Consider the following 25,141-nt stretch of genomic DNA (forward strand, 5'->3'; position numbering starts at 1 on the left):
CCACGCACAGATGAGGAGCCTGCAGTGACTTCAGAGTCCCGTTGCGTGAGTAGGGGCCAGACACAGCTCCCAGCGTGCTTAGCCACACAGCCTCCTCTTTCACTGAGGTCTTGCTCAGGTGTCGCTGCCTGTCAACCTCTCCAAAACATGCCTCTGCCGTAGGGTTTCCAGCCGTGCTCCTCTATAGTATCAGGGGTCAGACTGGACTCATTCTTGTCAACTTTGATTTTGTAACTTCGGTGAAGTTTTAGCTGTTTTGTGACCCTAGGGCGTCCTGCCCATAGAAAGTAACTAAATGGCTCAAGGCAGGTAGGATAACTTAGTCTAGATATTCTGAGGGATGCCCCTAACCAGTGAAAGCCTTCAGAGGCCCAACAGTTGAAATGCTGTTATAATAACTTATATTCTCCATTGTGCATTTTCTGCATGTATCATTTTAAAAACTTCACTGTGGGAAATTTCTGGGAAAACATAGTGCCCGAATACTAGAAGGGCGTGTCCTGGTCTTTATCCCTGGCGTCTGAGTGGAATGAGCTCGCTTCCTCTCTCCCTGGCTCTTGCGGGGCTGTGAGCAGCCTGGTGCCCGGCCCTGGCGGGAGGCTGGTCCAGGAGAAACGGTGGCTCTCCTGCCTGGGGGCTCCAGCCTCTTGGCCTCCTTTCTGCTCAGCACACTGGTCGTCAGGTCAGCCTCATGCATGGGGCTCCTGGACAGACCACCTCTGCTTTCAAAACATGACCCAGAACAGAGAGACAAGCAGAGAAAACAGTTCACAGGCAACTAAGGTGACACAGCAAGCGGAAGAAAGCTGAGAGAACAAGACAAAGCATTCACTTCTCAGCGTGAGGTCTCCAGAGAGCTAGAAGGTGAAGGGCCAACAGAATTCTTTAAAAGTAGATTCAAGACTTGGTCCTGGCCGTGTAGCTCAGTTGGTTAGAGCGTTGTCCAGAAATGCCAAGGTTGCCGGTAATGATTCCTGGTCAGGGCACAAACAAGAATCAACCAATGAGCACATCAGTAAGCAGAACAACAAAATTAGATCTCTCTCTCCCTTCCTTTCTCTAAAATCAATGAAAAAAAAACTACATTCAAGACCAGGGAAATTGAAAGTAGCATAGCAGGAATGAAATCAGTTTGGGGAGCATTGGGAGGTGATGGGGGAAGAATCTCTCAGAACATGCGAAGGAAAGATGAGTGGTGGAGGAGAGAAAGACGTGGGGCTGGTGAATGCAGAAGGTCCGATGTCCAGATAACGAGGGCGAGAGAGAGGGTGGCGGGAAGGCATCGGCCATGGCGCAAGGATGCTTCCTGGAACCAGAGGATGAGGGTCTCCCGGTGGGGAGTTCCCTGCCCCTCCGGCTGCCTACCCCTCCTACCAGCACCGGAATGGCCTGCCCTTGGCTCTTAGACCACGTGGTGCAGCTGGGACACAGGACTTCTTTACAGTTCTTACTACCGCTGCCGTTTCCTGGTAGTTCTTACTGCAGTTGTCCCGAAGCAGAAGTAATCACGTGTGAGTGTGTGAGTCTCCTAAGCAGGCTGCAAGCTCTTTGGGGCAGGACTTCATACACATGTACAACTTCCCATCCGTACCCACACATCTGTTGTGGTGCCTAGCTTCATAGCAGGCTCCGTGAACATCTTCAGGATTAATGAATGGGGGTGGTGCACAGCCCTGGCCTGCAGAGGACAGGCGTGGACACATTTCCGGAAGGTGACCCCACCTCTCCTTCGGAGTACAAAGACTTGGTTTATCTATGAGATTATAGTTTTCCTTGTGCAGAGGTCTCAAAGAGCCAAAATCCAAATGTCAGTCATGCGTCCCCCAGCCTGAGAGCAGATGGGGGTGGACAGAGGTTTGCTTGTGTTCCCACAGTGAACTTCCGGACGCCAAGTCTCCCGGCTTCCCCCGCCCTCCTGAACTCCCGGTGCGAAGTGCCTGCTTTATTCTGGCGGGAGCTGCGGCTTTTGGGCCCCCGTGTTCCCCAGACTGAATCGGTCCTCTTACTTCCTGCCCTCCCGGCCTAGCAAACAGCGTGTCCCCTCTGTGTGCCTTGTCTCGGCCAGTGGGACCCTTTCCACCCAGTTGCCCAAGCCAGAGAAATGGTTGCCGACTCCCCTCCTTCCTGTTCCCGGCAGTTTTCTGGGTATCTCTGGAGGCAGAGGTGGTGCAGGCTCTGTTACTCCTCGTCTTCTCTCCGGTGTGTTGGCGTCAGTGTGCACTTCTGAGGTTTTGTGTTGGGCTCAGATTACATGAGACAGCAGGGATGGCCAGTCTCCCTGGTCCCTGGCTGCCGTCAGCACCCAGTCAGAGGTTTTTGTTCCTGCATCTGTGTTTGCTCTCAAGGTGCTCGACTCGGTTCTGTCTTTTTAAATGGAGGTTAGACATACGCTGTCTCTAATGGAACAGGATTGTAGTTAAGCATCCCCTGAATGTCAGTGGAGGCACCTGGCCTGGTTTCCCATCAGCCTGTTTGCCATGTGGCCTCTTGTGCCGGATGGCAGGGCCTGCAGGGAGACCCCCCGTTGCCCTCAGGGGGCCCGGTCTCAGCTCCCAGTGCCAGGCATTCCTTCCGCGTCCTGTCCTGTCTCTTTCACACTCGCTGGAACCCGCGCTCATCAGCACCCGCCCCCCAGTCCCTTCACTGAAACCATGGTCCCTGGGATGCCAGTGTCTCCTAGTGACTGCGTGCAGAGGTGCTTCTGGTGACCAGGGTGGGCTCGACACCTCTTTCTCCTGGAGGTGGGTTCTTGGCTTTGTCCCTAGCCTGCTGGCATGGCATCGGAACTCCTCTGCTAGTCCTTGTCCCTCCTGAAAGGGGGCAGAGGGGGCAGTGCCCCGAGCTAAAGCTGTGAGTGGTCCGCTGTGGGAAGGAGCCTTCCTGGGCAGGGTGTTGGAGGTAAACTTAGAAGCGTGTAAATGCTGAAGAGATCATTTAACATAGGTTTTCTATATGGATTTCGAACATCTTTTAAATTCGGTTGTACTTTACATCTTTCAATAGTCAATTAAATTAGAAAATAATACTTAGAAAAACTGTTGTAACCATGCTTCTGTCATGTGGGAGGTCTGCAGGTAGTCACACGTGTTCGGGCAAGCATGTTATGATCCATGTGTTCAACAGTGCTTAGGAGTTGGGCACAGACTTCCTGCCTGGCTCCAGGGAGGCAGTTCTTAGTGTTGAGTTTTCCAGGAAAACTGGGGGTCACATCATGTGACACAGATTCACCTGGCTGGCCTCCCACCTAGCTGTCCAAGCACCTGGTTGATCCAGCCATGGCCGTGGGCTCTTTGCCCGCCATGTCAGCTGCCGTGTTCGCGTGACGCCAGGATGGTGAGGGCGCAGGCTTCCTCCCACCTTCTCCCTGCTCTCTTGCCGGTCAGCCCCTGTCAGTCCCAGGGACGCCGCAGCCTTTGGCCTCCCCGTGGGAGTTCGTGGGCCGGTGGCGCTCGTCTGCTGCCTGTTCTTGGCCAGCGCTGTCCTGGAGGCCCTTCCCCTTTGGTGAGGCCACCTCTGGACCATCACTCGTGTGTGCGTCCCAGTAGCCCCTCTTCATCTGTTCCAGCTTTTCTTTGCTTTATTTTTGATTGGGCTGCAGGTCAGTGATGTGTCTTCGTTGTAGAACTTCAAGTGCCACATTGTGGTTTTCAAGTCCCAAACGTGAGAAGGATCTAGCAGTGTTGGAAATACCCGAAGTAGAAAGTCACTGTGATATTTTATTAAGAAATAGAAAGAGCGGTTCTCCCTCGGATCCCGAGAGAGGATCTCCTTAACATTTGTTTTAGGTCCCCCTCCTTCACAGGGGACGGGAGCCGGTCACAGTGCCCCCAGCACTGCTGGAGCTGGCCGGGTGTGGCAGCTCGTGGGAGCGGTTTTCTTCGATAACCTCTCCTTTTTTTCTTTTTATTAGTAATTTTAATATATCTCTGTGTGTCTGTGTTTAAGTATACACAAGTAGGTTATGATACACTAAACATTTTTAACTTTTGGTTTAAAATGTATTTCTTATGGCACTTTATGAATTTGGCTTTATAAAGAATAAATGTTTAAGTAGGAAAGAATATAAGTAAGACTATAACTTTGTACAATAGTGTTCTTTATATTTTGTCATTCCTGATTTCATTAGGATTTTTTTTAAGTCTCCAAAAATTGTTCACCAGTTACTTTTAAGGCCTCTATTAATTAGATCTCTTAGAAATTAATTTAAAGTTGATATTAAAGACATATTGGGTATTATCAGAAATGTTAAAATTTTTACAGTGACCCTTCAAATAAACGTAGGTTTACATAATTTGTCACGTTACCTGAAGTTTAAGATGAAGTATTTTTATAAAGACATTAGTTGCATTGTACAGGGGGTGCGTGGCTCCAACATGCAGAACTTCCGGTTTCTGCGGTTCAGCTAAACAGTCCAAGTCCCTCCGTGGGATGGTTCGCACCTCAGTCCCACACACGGAGCCCGAGTGCGCACGTCAGCCGCGGGTGTGAGCGGTGATGGGGGTGGGCACGGCACTTCTCAGAGCCCACTGCTTGGTTCCCACGGACTGCAGCGCGTGCAGCCGCGCTGTCGCCTTGTTGGCCAGTGACAGGCCCAGTGGCGTGTCACAGTAATGGGCGCCCGGGGCTGGGGCGGGGGGGTTGGCCACGAGGAGGAGATGTGGACTGGAAACAGAAGTGCTAACCTTGGGAGAGAAATCGGCTGTGGCTGGGAGGTCTGAATGGGGTGATTGCCTGACAAGACTGGGGTGAGACCTGGGTCTGCCTGGAGATGTGGCCTGAAGCAGCAAACACAATTGCACTCATTCATTCAGCCCGCAGGCCACCTTTGAAAGCCTGCGGACCGACTTCGCAGACTGTTGATGTTGCTCCCGAGACCGTGCTGATGAAGAGACCCAGGCCTCAGGCCAGAAGGAACAACGAGCAGCAGGTGTGCAGTAGGCAGAGACTTGACGGAAGCGCTCACATAACCGCGGGACTCTGAGTGTGAATAGAGGTGCAGAAAAAAGTAGGTGGCGGTGGGTTGGGGTGGCTCGTGCTGCTGACCCAGACCTTCTAGATGTGCGGCCAGAGGAGCTTAGTGAGGGTGGGTTTATTGATATAAATGAAGAAAACAGTGGTGACAAAAAGACGATGTCTCTGAGGAAGTGACGCAGCCAACAAGTTCACATTAGAGGAACTCTCAGTGATATTTCACAACCTTAAAGCACAAAAGGGTATAAAGTGTGGGAAGCCGCCCCAGACTTAGGAGGGGGCCTGACAGTTTGCCAAGGCCTTGGGGCGGTGCCTACCGCGTACCTCTGGTTGCACAGGGAGGCGAGGGGGACGGCAGGCGCTGTTCCAGTTCCTCCGGCAGGTCACTTCAAGGTCCCGTGCTGCTGGGCAACGGGAGAGCTGCCTGGACATGCTTCATAGCTGCTAACAGGCCATCCCAGCACTTGGTGGCCGGGACCGACAAGGATTAAGTGTTTTGTTCTGGCGTGTGATTGGGACAGTTCCTCTCTCTCCAGGTGGTGGGAGCCAGAGGGTCCACTGTTAAGCTGGCTGTCCCGTGGTGCAGAAGTGGCTGCTGGCTGTCAGTGGAGGTTCCCAGAGCACAGCGCTTGGATGGCTTGGGCTTTAGTTCAGCGTGGCGGCAGGGTTCCACAGTGGGGAGTGGGCCTCCCCAGAGCACCGTGGAGCCTGAGGTGCCTTTCCTTCCCTTTCTTCAGATCACCTTCAACTTGTAGCTTAGGAGGTGGGAAGCCTGACCCGGACTTGCCTGCCTCTGGAAAGGGGGTGCGTCCATTCCCAGTGGAGGCGGAGTGTGGGGGAGCGGCAGACAGGCTGCTGTGGGGAGGGTGAGCTGCCGCACGTGGCGTCGCAGGAGTGGGCGGTCGGGGATGGCGTCTTAGCTGCTCCGTCCAGTGAGCTGTCCGGTGAGATCGGTACAGGAAGCTTAGGGTGTTCCAGTGAGAGTGTTTGGTGAGAAAATACACCCAGATCTCGTGCAAAAGAACGGATTAGGGAGAAGAAAACTTCTACACCAGTCTACTTTGTTTAAGGATTTACTTTAACTAGGATTATCACCAAGTTATTTTTAAAAATCTCTTCAAACTTGTTTGTCTTAATGTTAAAAAATAGCTGTACTAATTTACATTCTTGGGGTCTCCGCTCACATCTGGCGAGCATCTCTGTTTTTATTAAAGGGCCAGCACGTGTCAGCCTTGAGGAGGCTGCCCTCATGGCGGGCTGTCCCCGCGCACAGCGAACGGAGACCGGGAGCCCTGCAGTAGGGTGTCCGTGTGGCCCTGGCTCTCTCTCCCCCCGGCGTGTGTGCCGTTGTGCCGCTTCAGGGGGTTTCCGTCAGACTGGGGGGTCTGTCCCCGCCTTGTTCCCTCACACCCTGACTTGGGATTGCCCTGCTTCTGCCAAGAGAAAAAAAGTTGGGCACCAAGGACCCTTGAAATGTGTCCTCTGCTCACTAAAGGGAGCCCCGAGGCTCTGGACGGCCCAGCAGCTGTCCCTGCCGCGGCGTGGTGCTCGCTCGTGTCCGGGACTCTTGCACGTGTGGTGGCTGCCAGCAGACTGGGGGAGCTGGCACCGTGGCCACCCAGGACAGGCCACCCCCGTAGCGATTTAACAGGAATTCTATGTTTGTTGGCGGGTGATAGAAGTTTTGTGCTTGACTTTTGTATGTCTTTCATTGTTAAATTCTGTTTTCCTAGAAATACTTTGCAGAAGTGATTATTGGTCTGGGGCAGGTTAGAAATGAAAACTGACTGGTTCTTCGCCACAGGCGGAGTGAGGAGGAGGAGGTCTGAGCCGGGAGAAACCAGTTGGTTCAGTCTTTCAGGTCCTTCAGCTTCCTCTTCCTGGATCGTGGCTGAAACAGGTACTCTGCTCTGTGCAGAAGGAGCAGGGCTCTGTGTCCGGTTGAAGTGGAAAAGTTACAAAGGACACAGCCGGCCACAGGTTGTTGTAGAAGGGTTACAGTGACAAAGCCCTGGGAAGCGCCTCCCCGTGGCGGGGGTGGGGAGGGCCTTTCCCACTCGGGGTGGCGCCAGTCTCAGCCCCGCGCCCCCAGGAGCGTGTGGAAGTGGGCCAGTCGCAGCGGCCAGCGGCTCCGGCCCTGCATGCGCCCAGTCGTCGTGAGGGCCTGATGTGGTTGTTGACAGAGCCACACGCAGGACTATCCGGAAGGGTCAAGGAAGGCTTGCTGGTGGAAATGTGGCCGGTTTGGGGACACGGAGCCCAGACAGAGTGACAAGCAGATGAGGGCCCCGAACTGCAGTGGCGCCTGTGGGGCGGGGAGGCGGCTCCCTTCTGCTGGTGTGGGAGGGCGCGAGCCCGCTGGTGCCTCTGCGAGGCCTGCTTCTGCGGGCCTGGGGCCCAGCGGCGCCGCCTTTTGGTCTCCCTCCCCCGTGGCTGCTCTGGAGACGCAGGCTCCTCTCAGCAGGCGCCGAGACCCGCTAGGTTTCACCGTCTGTGCGGGGGAGCCCGTGGAAGCCGCCTGAGGTGTGCTTGGTTCTGCAGGGCGGCCCAGCAGCCGTGCTCGGCCCATCGAGCGGTTCTGGTAGTCTGCCTCTGGCCCGTACTCGTGGGGCCTGTGAAGAGCAGTAGCTGGGGCTCTTCCTTCCCAGCCCCGTGTGACTTCCCTTTCTGCGCGTGGCCTCTGCCCAGACTTCCCGGCGTGCCATTACCCATGGTGGTGGCAGCGGCGGTTAACCATGACTTCTTCCCAGGCTTAGGCTGGGGCGTGAGGGGCTGGGCTTTCCACCCTTATTTAATTTCAGTGTCGATATAAAGAAATTTATTCCTGTTACTACTTTGCTAAGAATTTTTTCTTTATCATGAATGGTTGATAAACTTTATCAGATTCTTTTTCTACATATATTGAGATAACTGTGGTTCTTCTCCTTTCTAAAAATAGGGTGAATTACATTGATTGCTTTTTCAATTTTTAAAAAAAGTCCTCACTTAAGGGTAACTGTACTGACTTTAGAGAGAACAAAAAGGAGAGAGAAACATGTACTGGTTGCCTCCTGTGTGGGGAGTGGGCAGGGAGGGCAGGGAAAAGGACGGGAGGGAGAGGTGGAGAAACGTCGGTGTGAGAGAGAAGCCTTCGCAGGTCGCCTCCTGCGCGAGCTCTGACCCTTTGCTGTACGGTGTACTGGATGACGCCGCAGCCAGCCGCACCACCTGGCCGGGGCTACACTGACTGCTTTTTTAGAAAAAATTGAAACTTTTTTAAAAGCAGCAGTCAGGGTCACAAAAAGATTTGTGGAGAAGGTACCGAGGTTTCCCATGCACCCAGTGCCCCCACTGCCCTGCACAGCCTCCCTCTGTCCCCCAGCAGAGTGGGGCCTTGGTTGGAACAGATGGGCCTGCGCGGACACGGTGCAGCGGCCCGGAGTCCGTCGTTCATGTTAGGTTCACCTGCTCAGCGAGTTTGCACAACCGTGTAGTGCGGGGACCCGCAGCCGACCCTAGTGCCATACGGGGCACTTGCACTGCCCTGAGAGTCCCCGTGCTCCGCCTGTTCCCCCCTCCCCACCTTGCCCCCAACCTCTGCACCCACTGAAATGGTCACTGTCTCTCTGGCTTCGCCTTGTCCAGAGTGTCGTGCAGTTGCACCCACACGGCATGTGGCATTTTCGGGTTGGTTTCTCTTACGTAGTAACGTGCAGTTAAGGCTCCTCTGTGTCTTTTCGTGGCTGGGCAGCTGATTCCTTTTTTGCGCCAAGTAACATCCCACGGTCCGGCGGGACCACGGTGTGTTTGCCCATCACCTACGGAAGGTGTCTTGGCCGCTTCTGCGTGTTGGCAATTCTGAACACAGCTGCTGTGAACTTGATTGCTTTTCGAATGTGTAACCACTTCTGTATTTCTTGAAAAAACTCATCTTGATCATAATATATTTTTCTTTTTAAATGTTGCTAATCAGATTTGCTCGTGTCTTGCATAGACTTTTACACTTGCATGTGTAAGAAAGACCAATTGGCACCCTTCCTTCTGCTCTGTGCAGAAGGAGCAGGTCTCTGTGTCTTGTCCTCGCTGGATTTGCACCGCTTTGCTGGCCTCATAGAACAACTTGAGAAGCATTCCCTATTCTCTGGAGGAATTTCCGTGAGGTTAATATTATTCGTTCCTTAAAGTGTTAAAAGTATTCAAATATTTCTTTGTGGGAAAAACTTCAATTCTAAATTATTTTTAGTAGAATAGGTCTTTATAGAGTTTATATTTCTTCTTTCAGTTTTAGTAAGGTGCACTTTGTCAGGAATTGTGCGTGCATCTAAATTTTCAAGTTTATTGGCATAAGGTTCATAATCTCTTATTACTATTTTAATATCCTATTATTACCTCTTATTTATTATTGATATTTTCTTACCTGTTCACTTTTACCCTTGACATTGCTAGTTCTGCCGCTTCTCACTTGAGTAGCCCTTCCAGAGGTCTGCCATGTAATGTCAGTCGCATTACTCTTTTCAAAGAAATAACTTCATTTTGTTTAGCTTCTAAATTGTACTGTTAGATATTAACTACTTAAGATAATTGATTTCCAATCTCCATTCCTGAAATATGCATTTAATAGTGTAGATTTTAATCTAAGAACAATTCTATCCACGTTATTTCTTTTTTAAGATTTTATTTATTTTTGGAGGGAGAAAGAGGGAGAGAAACATCAGTGTGTGGTTGCTACTCACACACCCCCCACTGGGGACCCCGACCCACAACTCAGGCCTGTGCCCTGACTGGGAATCGAAGGGGCGACCTTTTGGTCTGAAGGCTGTCACTCAATCCACTGATCCACGCCAGCCAGGGCGGCATCCAGTTTCGATATTTATTTTCATCGTATCTCTCAGTTCAGGATACTTTGAGCTCCTTTTTGGGTAATGGGGTACTTGAGATGCCTTGCTAATTCCCAGACAATTGGGGGTTTTCTGGTTATCTTTTTGTTGTTTTCCAGCTTAGTTTCAGACACAGAACATACTCTGAGTAGTTTTAGTCTTTGATTTGTATCGAATCTTTCTCTTTCACCCAGCATGTGGTCAGTTTTGGTAAATGTTTCACATGCCTGTTGAGTAACAATTTCCCTTGCAAAGGTGACTTGCTACCGTGTTGCGCACCTTCTGTTTGATCCGATCAAGGCTGTTGCTGTGTGGTTCAGACCCTCCAGGAGGTGCCAGATACCCCTTGTGTTGTCAGCTGGGTGCCTCCTCCTCTCTCCCTACCCGCTTCCTCTGCTGGGCTGCCTCGGGGTGTGGCTCAGGGCTGGTGGGCCCTCGGGACAGCCGCAGCGTGGGGCACACTCACCATTCGGTCTTGTGCTGCTGGGACCTCGGCTGGCTTCTCTCTCATGAGAGCCTTTTTTCTTGCATCTTCAGGCCTCGAAGACATAGAATTGGCAAGTGCCCTTTGGGACAAGGCAGCCACCTCTGTCACCTGTTGTCACAAGGGCCTCACAATGTCTGAGACCCCAGAGGGACTGTTTCCACCTGGCTTGGCGGGGTCTCCCCAGGGGAGTCTCTGTCTTGCCCAGGCGTGTCCCTCATCTTCACGTGGAGGTCCTGCCTCGAGTTAGAGAAGTTCTGTGTTTCTGTTTATGGGTTTAGTTTTGTTCTGTTGTGATGTCTCCGACCCCTGCAGGGCGGCTGACTGAGCCGGAGGACCGTGTTTCGTCTTTGGGTTTGGTCACCGAAGCCCGGTGGGTGTGCTGACCACTCACTGAACTGTCACTGTGGGGAGGCGGTGCTTGGGTCTCACGGACACGCTCCGGAAAGTAGGTGACAAATTAAAGTTTGGTTTCCTGTGAGACGTTCCCGCAGGTTTAAAGGCTATGCTTTAGAGGGGGTAAGCCACATTGTTTATAGATAATACAGTGGGTTTTTAGAAAGATTTATTTATTTACTTTTTAGAGAGAGGGGAAGGGAGGGAGCAAGAAAGGGAGAGAAACATCAATGTGTGGTTGCTTCTCACACATCCCCACCTGGGGACCTGGCCCACAGCCCAAGCCTGTGCCCTGACTGGGAATCGAACCGGTGACCTTTTGGTTCACAGGCCAGCACTCAATCCATTGAACCACACCAGCCAGGGCAGTACAGTGGATTTTTGACAGACCTGAAATAAAACTCCTGGCCTTTTAGTAGTTTGTGTAATGAATATCGTGCTACCGAGATTCTGGTTCTGCCCTGAGTGCAGGAGTGGGGAATACAGTGATTAGTATCTTGTTGGGTCAGGTCCTCGTTCTCCTCCAGCACAGAGAGAGGACATGAAACAGTGCTGTTAATAGGTTAATGTAATTGTTAATGTATCACATTTCAGTCAGTAGATTCCAAATATTGTACAGTGAAAATTGTTTTTATTCTTACAGAATATGACAGGTACCTAGCATCTAGCAAGATAATGGCAGCCGCTTACCTGGACCCAAACTTGAATCACACACCAAATTCCAGTACCAAGACGCACCTGGGGACCGGTGTGGAGCGTTCCCCAGGAGCCATGGAGCGAGTGCTAAAAGTCTTTCACTATTTTGAAAGCAACAGCGAGCCGACCACATGGGCCAGTATCATCAGGCACGGAGACGCCACCGACGTCAGGGTAAGCGCAGCTTCCCTGGGGCACCGCCAGTGGGTGCAGGCGGGCGTTGGTGGTGCTTCCGAGGAGAAGTAAAGCGGTGATTCCCGGTCCCGTATCGCAGAGATCTTAACCTTTTCTTTGTAATGTTCATTTCACTAACATGTGACTGGCCAGAGTTTAGATTGTCGTGAACTTCCTTCGGAGAATAATAACTGAATCATACGTTGTTTATATAACACCACTGACTTACTTTTCTCCCCTGGCTTTTAATCTTTTCAATTTGTTTTTTCTTTATTTGCTTTTCTCTTTTTATGTAAGTATGTGTTTTTATTGTAGTTTTTCCAATCCCCTGGTTTTCTTTTCAATTCTTCAAAGGATACAAAGAAACAAAGCAATTAAAACAGCCTCTAATACTTGTGAAATAGGAAGTTGTTTTCTGGAAAGTGTGATTTTGAAAGTATTTTCATAACTCTAAATAGGGTAGTTTCTTAAAAGTTGTTGACTGTCCTGTCTACGTCAGACCCTTGGCGAGGTTCTGGAGGTCGAGGAGGTCCCTGCTTGCACAGTGGATGTCTGCGGGGAGAGGCAGCCGTGACCTTCACTGCCGGGCAGTGCACAAGGTGCTTTCTGAGGGGTCCTGGGGTTGGCCGGGAAAGGCGGGTTTGCTGTGGGGGTGAGAGAGTTGGAGAGAGAATTCTGGGAGCTGCACACCCCAGACAGAGGTTCCAGAGACTGAGGAGTGGGAGGTAACCCCGGGGCTTTGGAAGACGGAGTTCAGTGTGTAAAATTCCCGGAAGTGTTTACTGTAATCAGTGTTTAAAGGAATCCTTCCTCCTTCCTGCCCCCCATTTAGCCCATGCTTGTCTTTAAGGGGACAGATGTCTGTCTCCATACGAACCACTGTCACCCTCCTTTTGCCCACCCCATCTGTCACACACTGTCAGCTGTCGGTGCTGCCTGAGCCACTAGAGGAAGGTGGGCATTATTCCCAAACCTGTGGGAGGAAAAGACGTAGCACGTTCAGTCCCCAGAGGGGACCACACCTGGCTGGATCACTATTAATTGTCGCTGCCAAGCTGGGAGTGGGTATAGAACTGCAGCGGAAAGTTAACTTTCTGATCCATTTACAATCACTTTTCTGATTAGAACTGGAAAATTCACAAACATCGGGGGCTCTGTGCATTTGTGGAAGTGATGAATGTCAGCAGAGCTGTCTTGTGCCAAGAACGGCTTCCTGGCAGTTTCCGCGTCTGGTCCCTGACAGTGCCCATGTCTGTGTTCATCCTTGGTTCCTTTCCGGCGCTGGCTGTTAGGTGGCACCTCTGCTGCTGTGTGTGTTCTCTCTGAGAGAGGACTGATTATTCTGGATCCAAAGGGTTTTGGTGCCACAAACCCTTTGTGATGTAGAAGTCCTAGGAAGTTCAACTTCTAGATTTAATTCAGCTCCTGCCCTGCCCTGGCAGCTTGGTTGGTTGGAGCATCGTCCTGTGTACCAGAAGGTTGCAAGGTTCGATCCTCAGTCAGAGCACAGGCCTAGGTTGTGGGTTTGAGTTTTGGTCAGGGTGCGTGTGGGAGGCAGCTGATGGATGTTTCTTTCTCATCAATGTCTGTCTGTCTGTCTGTCTCTCCCCTCCCTCCCTTCTCTCTCTCTCTCTAAAAGCAATAAACATATCCTCCAGTGAGGATTGAAAAACAAGGTGTGTCTCTGTGTTACCGCTTTCAGTTTTTAGTGGAGAGTCAAAGTTGCAACCTCGTTTAGTACGAGATGCTACAGTGTTATGCAGACCCATTCCTGAAGTCCTTCTGGGAGTCTTCAGGCAGTATGATCAAGTGAAATGGCTAACCTTCTGTCCATTCCGTAAAACTCCAACTCCCAGAACCTGCTTTTCCCTAGTAAGCACTGCAGTTGTAGCTGAGCCTCCCTGATCTGCAGGGAGCTCCAGTGTGTGTCCCATGAGCTCAGAGGACTCGGAGGGGTGGGGTAGCCTTGCGGGGGTCATCAGGGAAGGTGGGATTGCTCCTGGGGTGCTGATGGCAAATACAAGTCTGAGGAATGGCTTGTGCTCTGCACGTGCTCTGCATCCAGGTGTGGAAAGGTAGACAGGCACACGGGGACAGATGACCGACACACAGGCGTGCATGGCAGCCTTGACTGGGAGGAAGGCCTGCCACGGCGGCCGGCGCTGTGGAGCAGAGGGCCGTGCTCGAGCGAGGGCACTGGCGTTGGGGCACACTTGGCAGTGAGCGAGCAGAGCTGAGGTGGCGGACAGAGGTGCCTTTGTGGGAGTTTGAAAGAGACGCCAGCTCCTGTCTCGTGCAGCTCAGGGATCTGTGTGTTGGTGGGGAGAAGCTGCAGGAGTCACCTTTGAGAGGATTACTAGAAAAGATGTCCCTTCCTCTGGGCAGATCCCCCACCCTGGAGCTCGGGCTGGATTTCAGCTCTCCCCCCTCCGCCCACCCCCTGCTCCCTTGGCCAGGAGCCCTCCGCTAGGGCACAGCCTGCACCATCATTCACAGCATTTCCTGGCCTTGAATCCAAAGTTAGAAGGACATTTTATGCTTAGCTCAGTTCTCCCCATCCTTCCTGTCTCCCTGAGAATTCTTCTTTGTAAAGCTCTCTTTGCCTCTTCCAGTCTGGTCCTTTGTTCATGCCTTTGTCCTCTGTCCTTTCCTGCCACCCACTCCTGTATTTGACACACAGCTCGTCCTGGGACTGAGCAGTCTGCACGGGAGGTGGGCCACGTGCAGGCACCAGGAGCCCTGTGCAGGAGTGGCCCTGGGTGCGGACACCTGGGGTTCCCGCCAGTTTCTTAGTGTGGCATGGGCCGTCTGTCCTTCCCACAGGGCGGGCCGGGGGCACCCCCAATTGTATCGTTGACATAGGATTTTGTGATAAAGAAACACCAGTGTGCTAACATGTGTCTTACATGTTAAGTTACATGCTAGCTCCAGTTACCTGTGAGTTTTTAAAACAAGTAATGATTTTAATAGACATTTTCATGTTAGTATCACCATCATCTAAAAACCCCTATTAATGGCCTAAAAGACTGAGAAGATTTCGGGGACTATGGTTAACACAGCCTCACACAAGGGCAGCCGGTGGCTTCCTCACGTGGCGGAGCGAGCTGTCCTGTGGGCCTCTTCACACACACATAGGCTCGTGAGCACCCCGTGTCCCTGCCGTGAGGGGGGGGCCCAGCCTTCTGCTCCCCTCCCTGCAGCCCCAGCAGAGGCTTCGCTTCCTCTGGGAAGCCCCCCCAGTGGCTCCCTACAAAGGTCACCTCCCCTCCTCTGGAGCCATGGGCCGCAGAAGCATTTGTCAAATTTGGGGGCCGGTTTAGATTGCTGCCCATCAGTGTTTGGAGTGCAGACAGAGTGGTTGGGCCCGCTTCAGATAACTTCCTACATTGTCGATTTTCTCGGACACCTGGCCTTCCTTGTGTGTTCCTCAATGCGCGTTTTTAAACAGTGATCCTAGTAGTTACAGCCTGGTCTCCAAGAGTAGGCTGTCCTTGGTTCAGAAAGTGTAACCCCTCCCTGGGTCTGGCCCTCTGCAAAGTGATCCCCAAGGGTGGCTGGTGTGCTTTGGCAGGCGTGGGGGCGGTGTGGAGGGCAGGCCGCAGACCGTGTTGCATTTCTGTGCCTTGCTTATCAGTACAGAAAAGAGCTTCTGTCTGTTTTGGCTTTTCCTGGTTCATAACAGTACTGTTTGTGAAAAAAGACCCCCAGGTGGAATTCCATAGTCTTTAACCTAAAACTCCTTTCCCAAGGTCTCTGGTCGTTGACGAGAAGAGGCGGCCCTTGTGTCAAGCTGGAGCGTGCAGTGCTGTGTCTAACGGCCGTTTCTGTGGGGTGTGTTTCTAGGGCATCATTCAGAAGATAGTGGACAGTCACAAGGTAAAGCACGTGGCCTGCTATGGATTCCGGCTCAGCCACCTGCGGTCAGAGGAGGTCCACTGGTTGCACTTGGACATGGGCGTCTCCAGCGTGCGGGAGAAGTACGAGCTCGCACACCCACCGGAGGAGTGGAAGTAAGACCTCACACCTGCTTCCTGTCATTCGCACGTGCTGCTTTCCGTGCTCCGTCACACACCAGAGGGCGAGCGCCTATGCTGACCTTTCACGCTGGCTGTCCTTGTGACTGCTGCGTGAAGTTGGCTGGTGACTTTCCACCTGGGATCTGTCCTCCACTTCTGTGGAGTCTGTCTTTGGGGCACTGCTGACTTCCGGCTGCTGGCCTGCTCGTTGCCTCCTGCTGGGATGGCTGGTTGCTGGCCACGCCCTCCTGGCCTCTGCTGCTTTGTTGCGACTCTGCTCTAACAGCCCCAGCCTGCCTGTCCGTGGCACTGCATCCCTGTGTGCGGCAGGCCTGATGCTCCTGAAGAGGCTGTGCCAGTTCCCAGCCTCCTTCCTGGGCTGCATCACTGGCTTTGTGGTGCCGGACTGGGTGCTCAGTGCTCACACAGGACATCACAGCAGGAAGGGGTCTCCTAGGGACTCCAGCTGTCGGGATGAAACCGAGGACTCCAGGTGCCTTAAAGGAATCCCTACCTTGTCCTTGCCCTGGTTCTTTCCCAGGGGCTCTCATCACTGGGAAGTGACCCGGCCCGCTCTTAGGGAATCACGCATCTAAAGCTGTCACGGCGGGGACAGCACGACTGGGGAACTCTGGCCTCTCCTGTTGATGGGTGACGCCGCAGGGATGGAGGGCGTCAGGTGTTGTCAGCCTGTTCCCCCGCAGGGCCGGGCCCGTCAGACACTCTGAGAGAAAAGGTCGCATTTTAGGCACATAAGACTCCAGTTAGAGTTTACGGAAGAAGCAGACTTGTATTTTCAGATACACCCGATAGTGGGAACAGAATGTTCCGTGACAATTTACTTTGGTTGGTTTACAGCGATGGCTAGTGAAGATTTCACCTCTAGCTATTTAGTCAGTTAATCAAATAAGTGTTTAAAAACTAAGACTGTCTAAAAGTTACTTACCAAGACGTGCGGGTGTTTGTATGTAGCACACTCTGGTGTCCTCTTCGCTTGCACAGACGCGTCCGAGGCACACTTACCATAGTGACATTCTCAGTGCTCCTTAAAGTGTTTGGTGAGTTGTGTTTTTCTTCTTTGGAGCCAATTTATTTGACCTCAGTTCAGGTTCAGTGGGCACCACTTGATTCAGTGGAGCCTGAGTCCTCAGAAGCAAGAACCACGCGGGCTGGGTGGGTTGGGACTTCCTGTCGGCTGACCCCGTGCGATGAAGGGCAAAGAGGCTGCTGCTGGTGGTAACCCTGAGGAAGGTGGGGGTGATGTCCCCACTGAGTGGCTGCGAAGAGCCAGGGGCTGTGCAACTATTTACATTTTTTGTGTTTGTAATTTGTAAACTGTCCATGTCACTTAGTTCTCCCCAAACCTTCCGAGGTGAAGACTATTTTACGCATGAGAACAGAGATGAGAGGTGCAAGGTGACCTAAGGTGCACTCCCAGGCGGTTTGTGGTGCAGCTCTGACCGGCACCCCGCTGTCTGACTGCTCGTGCCCAGCTTTGAAGCCCGCTTGCCCATCCTGGCAGCAACAGGTCACCTTAGAATGCTGAGAATGTCGTCAGCTGTGGTAGGCTCACGAGGGCAGTGCAGGATCTGGCGGGAGGTCGTAAAAGACACTGGTCAGAGACAGAGCTGCTTCCGATGTGGTTTTCAGGAGTGGGAAGCTCAGTGCAGGTGGTTGTGCATATTGGAAGGTAGAGGGAGTGTGAAGTGTCCCTGACGGAGAGGGGACTCTTAACCAATAACCAAGCAGCAGTTCTAGAAGTGATTGGATGATGGGACAGCACAAGAGATACAGCTAAAAAATCAGGGACCAGGACCACGGATCTGAGAAAATTAGCCCAAAGCACAGCACAGAGAGGTGAACAGATGGGAAATGGGAAAGCAAGTTTCTGTGACATGAAGAATGAGAAGGTCAGTCCATTTCTGATAGGAACTCGAGAAGAAGAGAATGAAAAGGAGGAGGGAGAGGAGGTAAACCAAATATAATGGCTGAGAGTTTCCTAGAACCCATGAATGACAGGAATCCTCAAGTCCAGGATTAACGTAGAATCCCAGTTAGGATTAGGGAGAGTAAATGGATACTTTGGCAGATTGTAGTAAAATTGTGTTGTATAAAGAAAAAGAGATGATGTTGGAAGGAGCCAGAGGAAAATTCAGACTTTTCCACAGTGGTAGTCAGTGCCAAGGAAGTAACAGGCGAGGCCTTCGGAACGGTGAGGAAGAGGACCTGGTAGCCACGTCTGCCCTCCAGCCACGCGCCCGTCCGAGCCGGGCAGCCCCGGTGCCCCCCTCAGACAGGCCACCGCTGGCAGAGCCTCTCCAGGAACCCTTCAGGGAGAGCGGCGGGGTGTCTGACGTGGGTCTCACATGCAGGGAGGAATGCCAGCCCCAAAGCTGGGCAGGTCTCTAAAAACAGAAATAGTAACAAGCACTGATTTTTTTCTAATAAAAATGTAGGAAAATGCTGGATGTGTGGCAGAGCAGAGGTGGTCAGAATTAAAGCTCTCGACACGTTAGACAGAAGTGCACGTTCACTAACAGCACACATCCGCTGGTGACTGAGAACGGCGTTTGCGCTCTCTGCTCCTTCTAAGAGCTTTTGAAGCTGCGATGCCCAGACCTCTTCCTCTGTCTTGCAGGAAGAGCTGGGCTTCACCTTGAGGTCCAGTACGCTGCACGTGTATGCATCTCCCAGTTAGTTCTGAGGGGCGGCCCTGCACACGTCACTCCTGGACCGTACTGGTCTCACTGCCACACCAAAGGGTGGGCTTTTCTCGCGGGCCGCTGTGTGCGCTTCCCTCTCTTTGAAGTAGGTGGACAAAAGGATTTCACTGCCCACTGGCCAGGGAGGATGGGTGGGCTGCTCTATTAACAGCCTGTGGAAAAAGTTTTAAGTCAGAAAAGCATTATTAGGGATGCAGAAGGCAACCTCACAATAATAAAACACGCATTTCACTGAGAATTTAGTAAGTATAAAAATAGATATAGCCTTAAACTTGTAAATTCCTAGAACATTCCCAAAAGTATATAAAGCAACAATATTAATAAAAGAATAAAACTTACCTCCTAATAATAAAAGCAAAAGGAGCACAAACAGTAGTGAGCAGTTTTTAAATTACGTATTTATTCTTGCTAACGTAGAAGTACAGAATTTGGCACGCGACAGTATATTAACCAGTTTAAAAACACATTCCCAAATAACTCTTGGTTCAGAATACAACATCCAGCTTGCTGAGGGTCCCCGGGGGAGTCCTCTTGGTCCCCCTGTCCACTGGTACGCAGGAGTCGGCTCAGTCCCTTCCTGCTGTCTCAGTGCTGTCTTCACGCAGCCTACAGCACCAGGCCGCCCGGCTGTGCGGACTGTCCCCTCCCTTCTGCTGCTCCGCCTTTATGTTGGGGGTTGCCCCAGGGACCTCTTCCCTCTCTTTCTGTGCCTGTGCCACTACATTCCAGTTGAATCGGATAGACGCAGGCAACCATAACCATGTCACAGCAGTAACCCAGGCAGAGGTGCCGAGGGAAGGTAGACTAGGGCGGTCTTAACAGGAGGGGCGGGAAGCAGTCGTGCAAGGATAGATTTTGAAGGTAGAGCTCACGGAATTTGCTAGTGGATCTTTTAAAGTGCAAAGAACCGATGAAATGTGTAAGGCAGTACTGCTTGGCAGCTCCTAGGAGCTCCTCATCCCACCTGGAACCTGGGCCCAAGTCTCTGATGGCCCCTCGTGCTCATCCCTGCTCTCCGCCTCTTGTCTGCTGCCAGCTCCTTGACTAGCACACCTGCATCCCATGTCTCCCTTGGCCTCTGTGGGAGCTTTTCACTTGCCCCACTAGCTGTGCTGGCCCGTTCCCTGGCAAGCCAAGCGTATTGCTCCTTGGGGCCTTGGCGCTTTGGCAGTTTCCAGCATGGCTGGGCTCTCCCTTCAGTTAGGGCAAGTGCTCCCCTGTCCCCTCTGCCCTGTGGCAGTCCCGAACCTTTCTGCCTGCTGATAGCTTCTTCCTCCCTTGGGGCCTTGTCTGAGTCACTGTACCACTGTTCCTGGCTTCTGGCCCTGTAAGCATTTTCAGTGACAACGGAGTCAGCGATACGGAACTGTAAGACAAACCAGAGACAAAATTCTGGCATGGTACAGCGACTTGTCTTCACCAGGGAACCACACAGGACCCCCGTAGGGACAGTCGCTTACAAGGAGGCAGACGTGGGCCGGCAGTGGACGTCAGCGTCTGTTCACGTGATGACGGCCCTATCAAGGAGGGGCTCTCTGCTGGTACTCACGAGAAAGCTGTGGTTCAGAGAGGCTCAGTGACCCGCAGGATCCTGCAGCTTCTGTGGTGGCCAAGTGGAAGCTGAGTCCTGTCACTCAGCTGTCTCTTCTCTCCTCCTGGGAGGGCTGAGTCCCTACCAGAAGCAGGACCAGCAGCTGTTGTTGTCTCTGCCCCCAGCTGCAGTTCTTCTTAGTCACAGTAGGCCTGTGAGGACTGTGAGCTCTGGCTTTACTTCTGACAAATAAGGGCTTGGCGTTCAAACAACAGTGCTGGGTTTGTAGAGTAACTGCTAGCAGATCCATAGCTCCGCCATGCTGTCTGCGGTGGGGTCTACTTGTGTTAAGTAAGCCTGAGGCGGGGCTTCCTCACTCAGCCTTCCTTTTCTTCAGACACCTCGGTAAGCTGGCCTGCGGCTCATGGACTTGGTGGGAACTGGCTTCGGCAGGACCACCTGCCCGCGCTGCCAGGACGCCTCAGTGGGGAAGGAAGGGCTGGTTCGATGGACAGCTCTTCTGGTGGAAGAGGAGCAGCAAAGTTAGATCCCACCTCAAAAACACACAAACTCCACGCAGCCTGGATGGAGTGTAGGGAAAGAGGGAGTTTAATGGGAAATACAGTTGAGTGACCCCTGCTGGCCCTGGAATGGGAAGATTTTCTTAACGCCCTCAAAGTGTTCGCTGTAAAAGGAGAGAATAGCAAATTTGACTTCAGAGGATAAGACATTCTGTTTATCCAAAGATATATTTTTAAAAGTGCAGAAATGATTACGGTCTTAATATTCACATGAAAGTGCCCGGACTCGTGGAATGATTGGTGCCAGTTTCCCGTCCTGTGAGGTTTGAAGATAGACTTTTTTATGCTGCCAGCCTGGAGTTGGAGCTGGGAGAAGGTGTTTGCAACACAGGTGACCGACGAGAGATGGTGCTCAGAGCAGAAGTGCCGGTGGACGTGGAGCTTGCAGACAGCTCCAGGCACCAGCGAGAGACATGAAGGCGTTTTATAAAAGAACAGAGGTGGGGCCAGTACCCACGGGAAGACCCTGTCCCTTCATTAGTGCACTAGTGATCGGATTAGGGGCAGGCAAGTTAGTGGTTAGGAAGATGCCAGTTGGGACCACAGTGAGATTCTGGCTCACACTGCGGGGTTGACAGGAAATGAGTTGTCTGGCAGGATCAGTAGCTGGAGAGGTGGTGGACCCAACAACGACTTGTCCGCACTACTGGGGAGAAGGTAAAAATTGGTAAAAGCCATTGGGGAAAACAGCTTAACATCCCTTTGAAAACCAAGGGATTAAATGCCCTACGGTCCTGCAGTCTCACTCCACGCTCTGTCCTTGAGAGGCTTGCATTTCTGTATGGCGCCGGAGATGCGGCATGTTCCCAGATGAAGCAGTGGGCTGCAGGGACATGCAACAATGTGGGTGCATCTTGGCCACATAACACCGAGTGACCAACCCAAATCCCAGGACTGTGTTCTTCCAAACTAAACACTTTAAAATGGGTTGTGTTTTGTTATGTGAATGTTACCTCCATCGTAAAAAAAAAAAAAAAAAACAAGTTCCAGAAGATGACATATAGTGTGGTACGCTTTTACAAAGTAAAAAGCAAAATAAACTGAGAACAATGGCGGGAAATGTCAGTTGGGCAGGAAGACATGGCACGCAAAATGGGCAGAGGGAAACAGGTGGTGCAGAGCCGCTGCGGAGCAACCTGCCCCCACCCTGAGGCCCTGCTTCTTTCCCAGGCGGTCCCGATGGGAGCCCGGGGCTGCCTGTCACGGAGCTCCTGGGAGATAGGTAGGTAGGTAGGTGGTATTTGGTAGGACCTGAGTCAGCCAAAAAAGATTCAGCTGCAATACCACACGGAGTCGGTAATGCAGCAAAAGGTGGTTTGCAGTTTTGAGAGATTTCTGTCACAGATTTAAACTTAAAAGGTTTGTACTTTGATAATTCTAGTTAAGTGGATTTTTTTTTTTTTTTTTTTTTTTTTTTTTTTTTTTTTTTAGTTAAGTGGATTTTGATAACTCTTTCAGTTACTTGGAATCACCTACCTGGAGTGGTGGGTTTGGCTTCTGAGTAAGTGGATCAGTTACAAAAAGACGGTTGGCTGGTCCTTCAGGCGGTGCCTGGGGCTTGGAGGGCAGGGCCCGGAGAAGCCTCCCTTGGCATTTGAGAGGGCCTCCAGACTCTTACAGAGCAGCTGAAAAAGACGGTCCTTTTCATTGTTATCAAGGTGTGGGTTGCGTTCTCCTGCTCAGGGAGCCTCTGCTTGCTGCTGTTGAGCAGCTCCTCGCTCTGCAAGGGGGGGTTTTTCCTCAGGTCTTTACAGGAGAAGAGTCTTTTGTGTAGAGGAAACGTGTCCTTTTTCAAAGACGACAAAAGAAAACAAAAGTGATAGTTTAGGATGTTCTAGATTGTATTTTGATACAGATTTTTATGTTATCTTGAATTGACACTATGTATATGCGCCTTAATTTGAAAGGCTAGCATGCTGTTACAGCACTGAATTCAACAAGAGATCTCAAAAAGATTTACATCCGTGGGACAGCAAATAGTGGAACACCCGGACAGGTTTGGGAGTGGCATCTTTGGAAAACAGGACAGGCTTCTGAACTTGCTGACCCTCAAACAGGCGCTGGGCACTCCTGCACCAGACACGGATGGTGCGAAGATGAGCAAGCTTCTAGTCACCTACGGCTAGACAGCTAGCTGATGGCTGTGAACCAAGCTCATTAACCCAGTTCCATCACTCATCAAGGAAGTGCCAGTTAAAATCACCGTGTGTTACTGCAATAAATCAGTGTCAGCGCAACTGAAATGAAAGGGATAGGAATATTGTACCCAGCAGAGGCGAGGAGGCAGAGGGACGAGAACCCCCGTCCGCGCTACTGGCGGGGGTGTGAGTGGTACAACTTTCCCTCACTTGTTGGTAATATTGGCTAAAGCTGAAGTGTGTGCTTGTGGTCACCCAGTGAGTTAGCATCCTAGTGGGTGCCCCGCAGAAATGTGGGTGTGTTCACCAGGGGACATGCATCAGAGTCTTCGTCTTAGGTAGACAGAAAGAGGGGTGGAGAGCATTCTGGGAAAATTCATTGTTTCAACCATTCTTGAAGTTTGGCTTCCTGAGCAAATAACTTACTTTTTTGTGTTTAGAGGAAGAAGAAAAGAGTGTTCATAGCAGCATTCTTCCTAATAGTCAGGAAGTGTAGACAACTCGAATGGCCACCCTCAGCCCGTGACTGCCCTCCTCCCCAGCTTCGAGCAGACCGCAGCTGCTCGTGGGGCGCAGCTGACAGTGCGCTGGTGGGTGACCAGCGTGCTGTGGCTCCGCGCAGGCAGTGCCAGCCGCCTGTGGGGGGCGGTGTGGGCACTGCCCAGGCACAGCGGCAGAAGGGCTGGGGGGCTCCTGGGCTGTGCGTCACGCTCTCTCCTTGCAGAGTTGTGCTGAGGAATGAGGTGCCGGCAGATGGATTGATTTTATTTCACCTTATTTTTAAATAATATTTCAGAGGAGTGGCAGGGCCGCACTCACCATCACACTGTACTTGTAGACGATGAACCAGGAGGTTGACTGGTTGCTGACTGTTCTCTTTTGTGAATTTTTTTTCAGATATGAATTGAGAATTCGTTATTTGCCAAAAGGATTTCTCAACCAGTTTACTGAAGACAAGCCAACTTTGAATTTCTTCTATCAACAGGTATAGGAGGGTGATTTTTTTCTTTGTTTTTTCGAATCTTGTTTGTGACCTAGCTTCACTTGAGAATTTGGTAAACCGAGCATTTAGGGGAATATAAATTTGTCACTGTGTGGCACCGGTGAGACTGGTGAGAAGTCAGGAACTTCTGACATTGGATGAAGGTTTGTGTGCTCGGGCAGCTCTTACAAACGACAGTGAGTCCTCAGTGGCCCGAGCGGTGTTCACGCTGTCATTCCAGCGTGGTTGTCCTGGCTGAGCACCAACAGACTCGCCCCACTAGAATTCACTGTCAGAGCCGGCCGCACCCACACAATCTCGGAGGCAGTGTGCATAACAGCCAAAACGGACCTTTTTACAGGAAGAACAGCTTGCTTTTTGCCCCCTAAGATATTAGCTAGGCAATAAATATATGTACATGAATGTGAACCAACACAGGTTTACGACCCAATAAATGTTACTCACTAGTATTTGTGAGCAGTGTCCCTCAAGACCATCTGGTGAAACCAGAGACACCCGTACGCACGCTTCTGCCACTAGACACACTTGGTGCCTTCCGAGAGAATGACAGTGTTGACTAAATGTCCGCGTGGGTCTCGGTGCAGAAACGAGCGGGTCGGCGCCGCCCTGTCCTCAGTCTGGCGGAGAGTTCAGTCCGCTGCTGGGGCAGTCGTGTGACAGGGCCTCGCGGGCCTCTGAGAGCTGTCGTCTGAGGAGTCTCCCACTTTGTAGGCGAGGAGGACAGCACTTCAAACGATGCTGTGTGTGTGAGTCTGAGCCAGCGTGGCTTGGGACGAGGGGTAAGAGAGGTAGGGACTGCAGTATGTAAAGGGGACCTTTGGTTTCTCCTGCAGGCTACTGGGAGCTGGTGAAGAGAAGTTCTTTAGGGAATGCCTTGGTCAGAATTTCCTTTTAAATACGACCACCCCATGTGATGGCAGTACCAGGGATGGATTGGGTCTTGAAAGGGCTTCCAGCAAGTTAGGAGGCACACTGGCCACTCGGGCATGAACTGAGGCAGGTGTGAGGTCAGACTGCGAGGCAGCAGATTGAGTGAGTGGATCTGGCTGGACTGAGGTGAGCCAAGATGGAGCATGAAGATGAGGGTGAACAGGGCTGATGGTGTCACCGGGCGCCTGGTGTCAGGAAAGGGGAAGGCGCACTTCTCCCTGTGTGAGATACCGGGTGCTGCCACTGACGGTCCAAGCCGGGAGCAGGGCTGGAGGCCGGCTCACTGGTCCGTGAGGAGGAAGTCCCATGGCAGGGTGGCGTGCGCAGGCGGCGGGTGCCTGCTGCCCAGGTGGAGAGCGTGTCCCGTGTCCCCCAGAACTTGGACACTGTTTTCTCTGCCTGATTTTTATTGGAGTCTTGAGAAGTTGGCTCTCATCCTTTCTGTCTTTGTAGGTGATCTGTCTTCTCCCTCCACCTGTCTGTTCCTGCTGTGTCCGTCTGTGAGCTTGTACCCCAGGTCCACATCCTGCTCCTCTATTCTAAAAATGTCTTAGAGGTTGTTGACCCAGGTACTCCTTTTTCTTCATTGCTTGTTACTCCGTCTGGGTTTCAGGGCAGGCCCACCTTCAAGCTTCTCAGTCC

At 51.8% G+C, this 25,141-nt stretch overlaps 1 protein-coding gene across 11 annotated transcripts in view; it reads left to right on the forward strand.

Annotated features, from left to right (window-relative positions):
- PTK2 (protein tyrosine kinase 2) overlaps positions 1–25,141 on the forward strand; it is a 154,672-nt gene that overhangs the window by 40,290 nt on the left and 89,241 nt on the right. For 8 of the 11 annotated variants that reach the window (XR_008427515.2, XM_053930014.1, XM_053930015.1 and 5 more), the window contains 3 exons: positions 11,351–11,577; positions 15,421–15,587; positions 23,464–23,551. Coding sequence is in view for 10 of the 11 variants with exons in the window: in XM_053930019.2 (XP_053785994.1) it covers positions 11,351–11,577; positions 15,421–15,587; positions 23,464–23,551 (482 nt within the window). In the remaining variant the exon portion in view is untranslated. Of the gene's footprint in view, positions 1–4,811; positions 5,006–6,932; positions 6,952–11,350; positions 11,578–15,420; positions 15,588–23,463; positions 23,552–25,141 lie in introns of those variants that run through there. The other 3 variants (XM_053930016.1, XM_053930017.1, XM_053930018.1) reach the window with 3 other exon arrangements.

Source organism: Desmodus rotundus, chromosome 8, assembly GCF_022682495.2.
Source record: "Desmodus rotundus isolate HL8 chromosome 8, HLdesRot8A.1, whole genome shotgun sequence".
Lineage (NCBI taxonomy): Eukaryota > Metazoa > Chordata > Mammalia > Chiroptera > Phyllostomidae > Desmodus > Desmodus rotundus.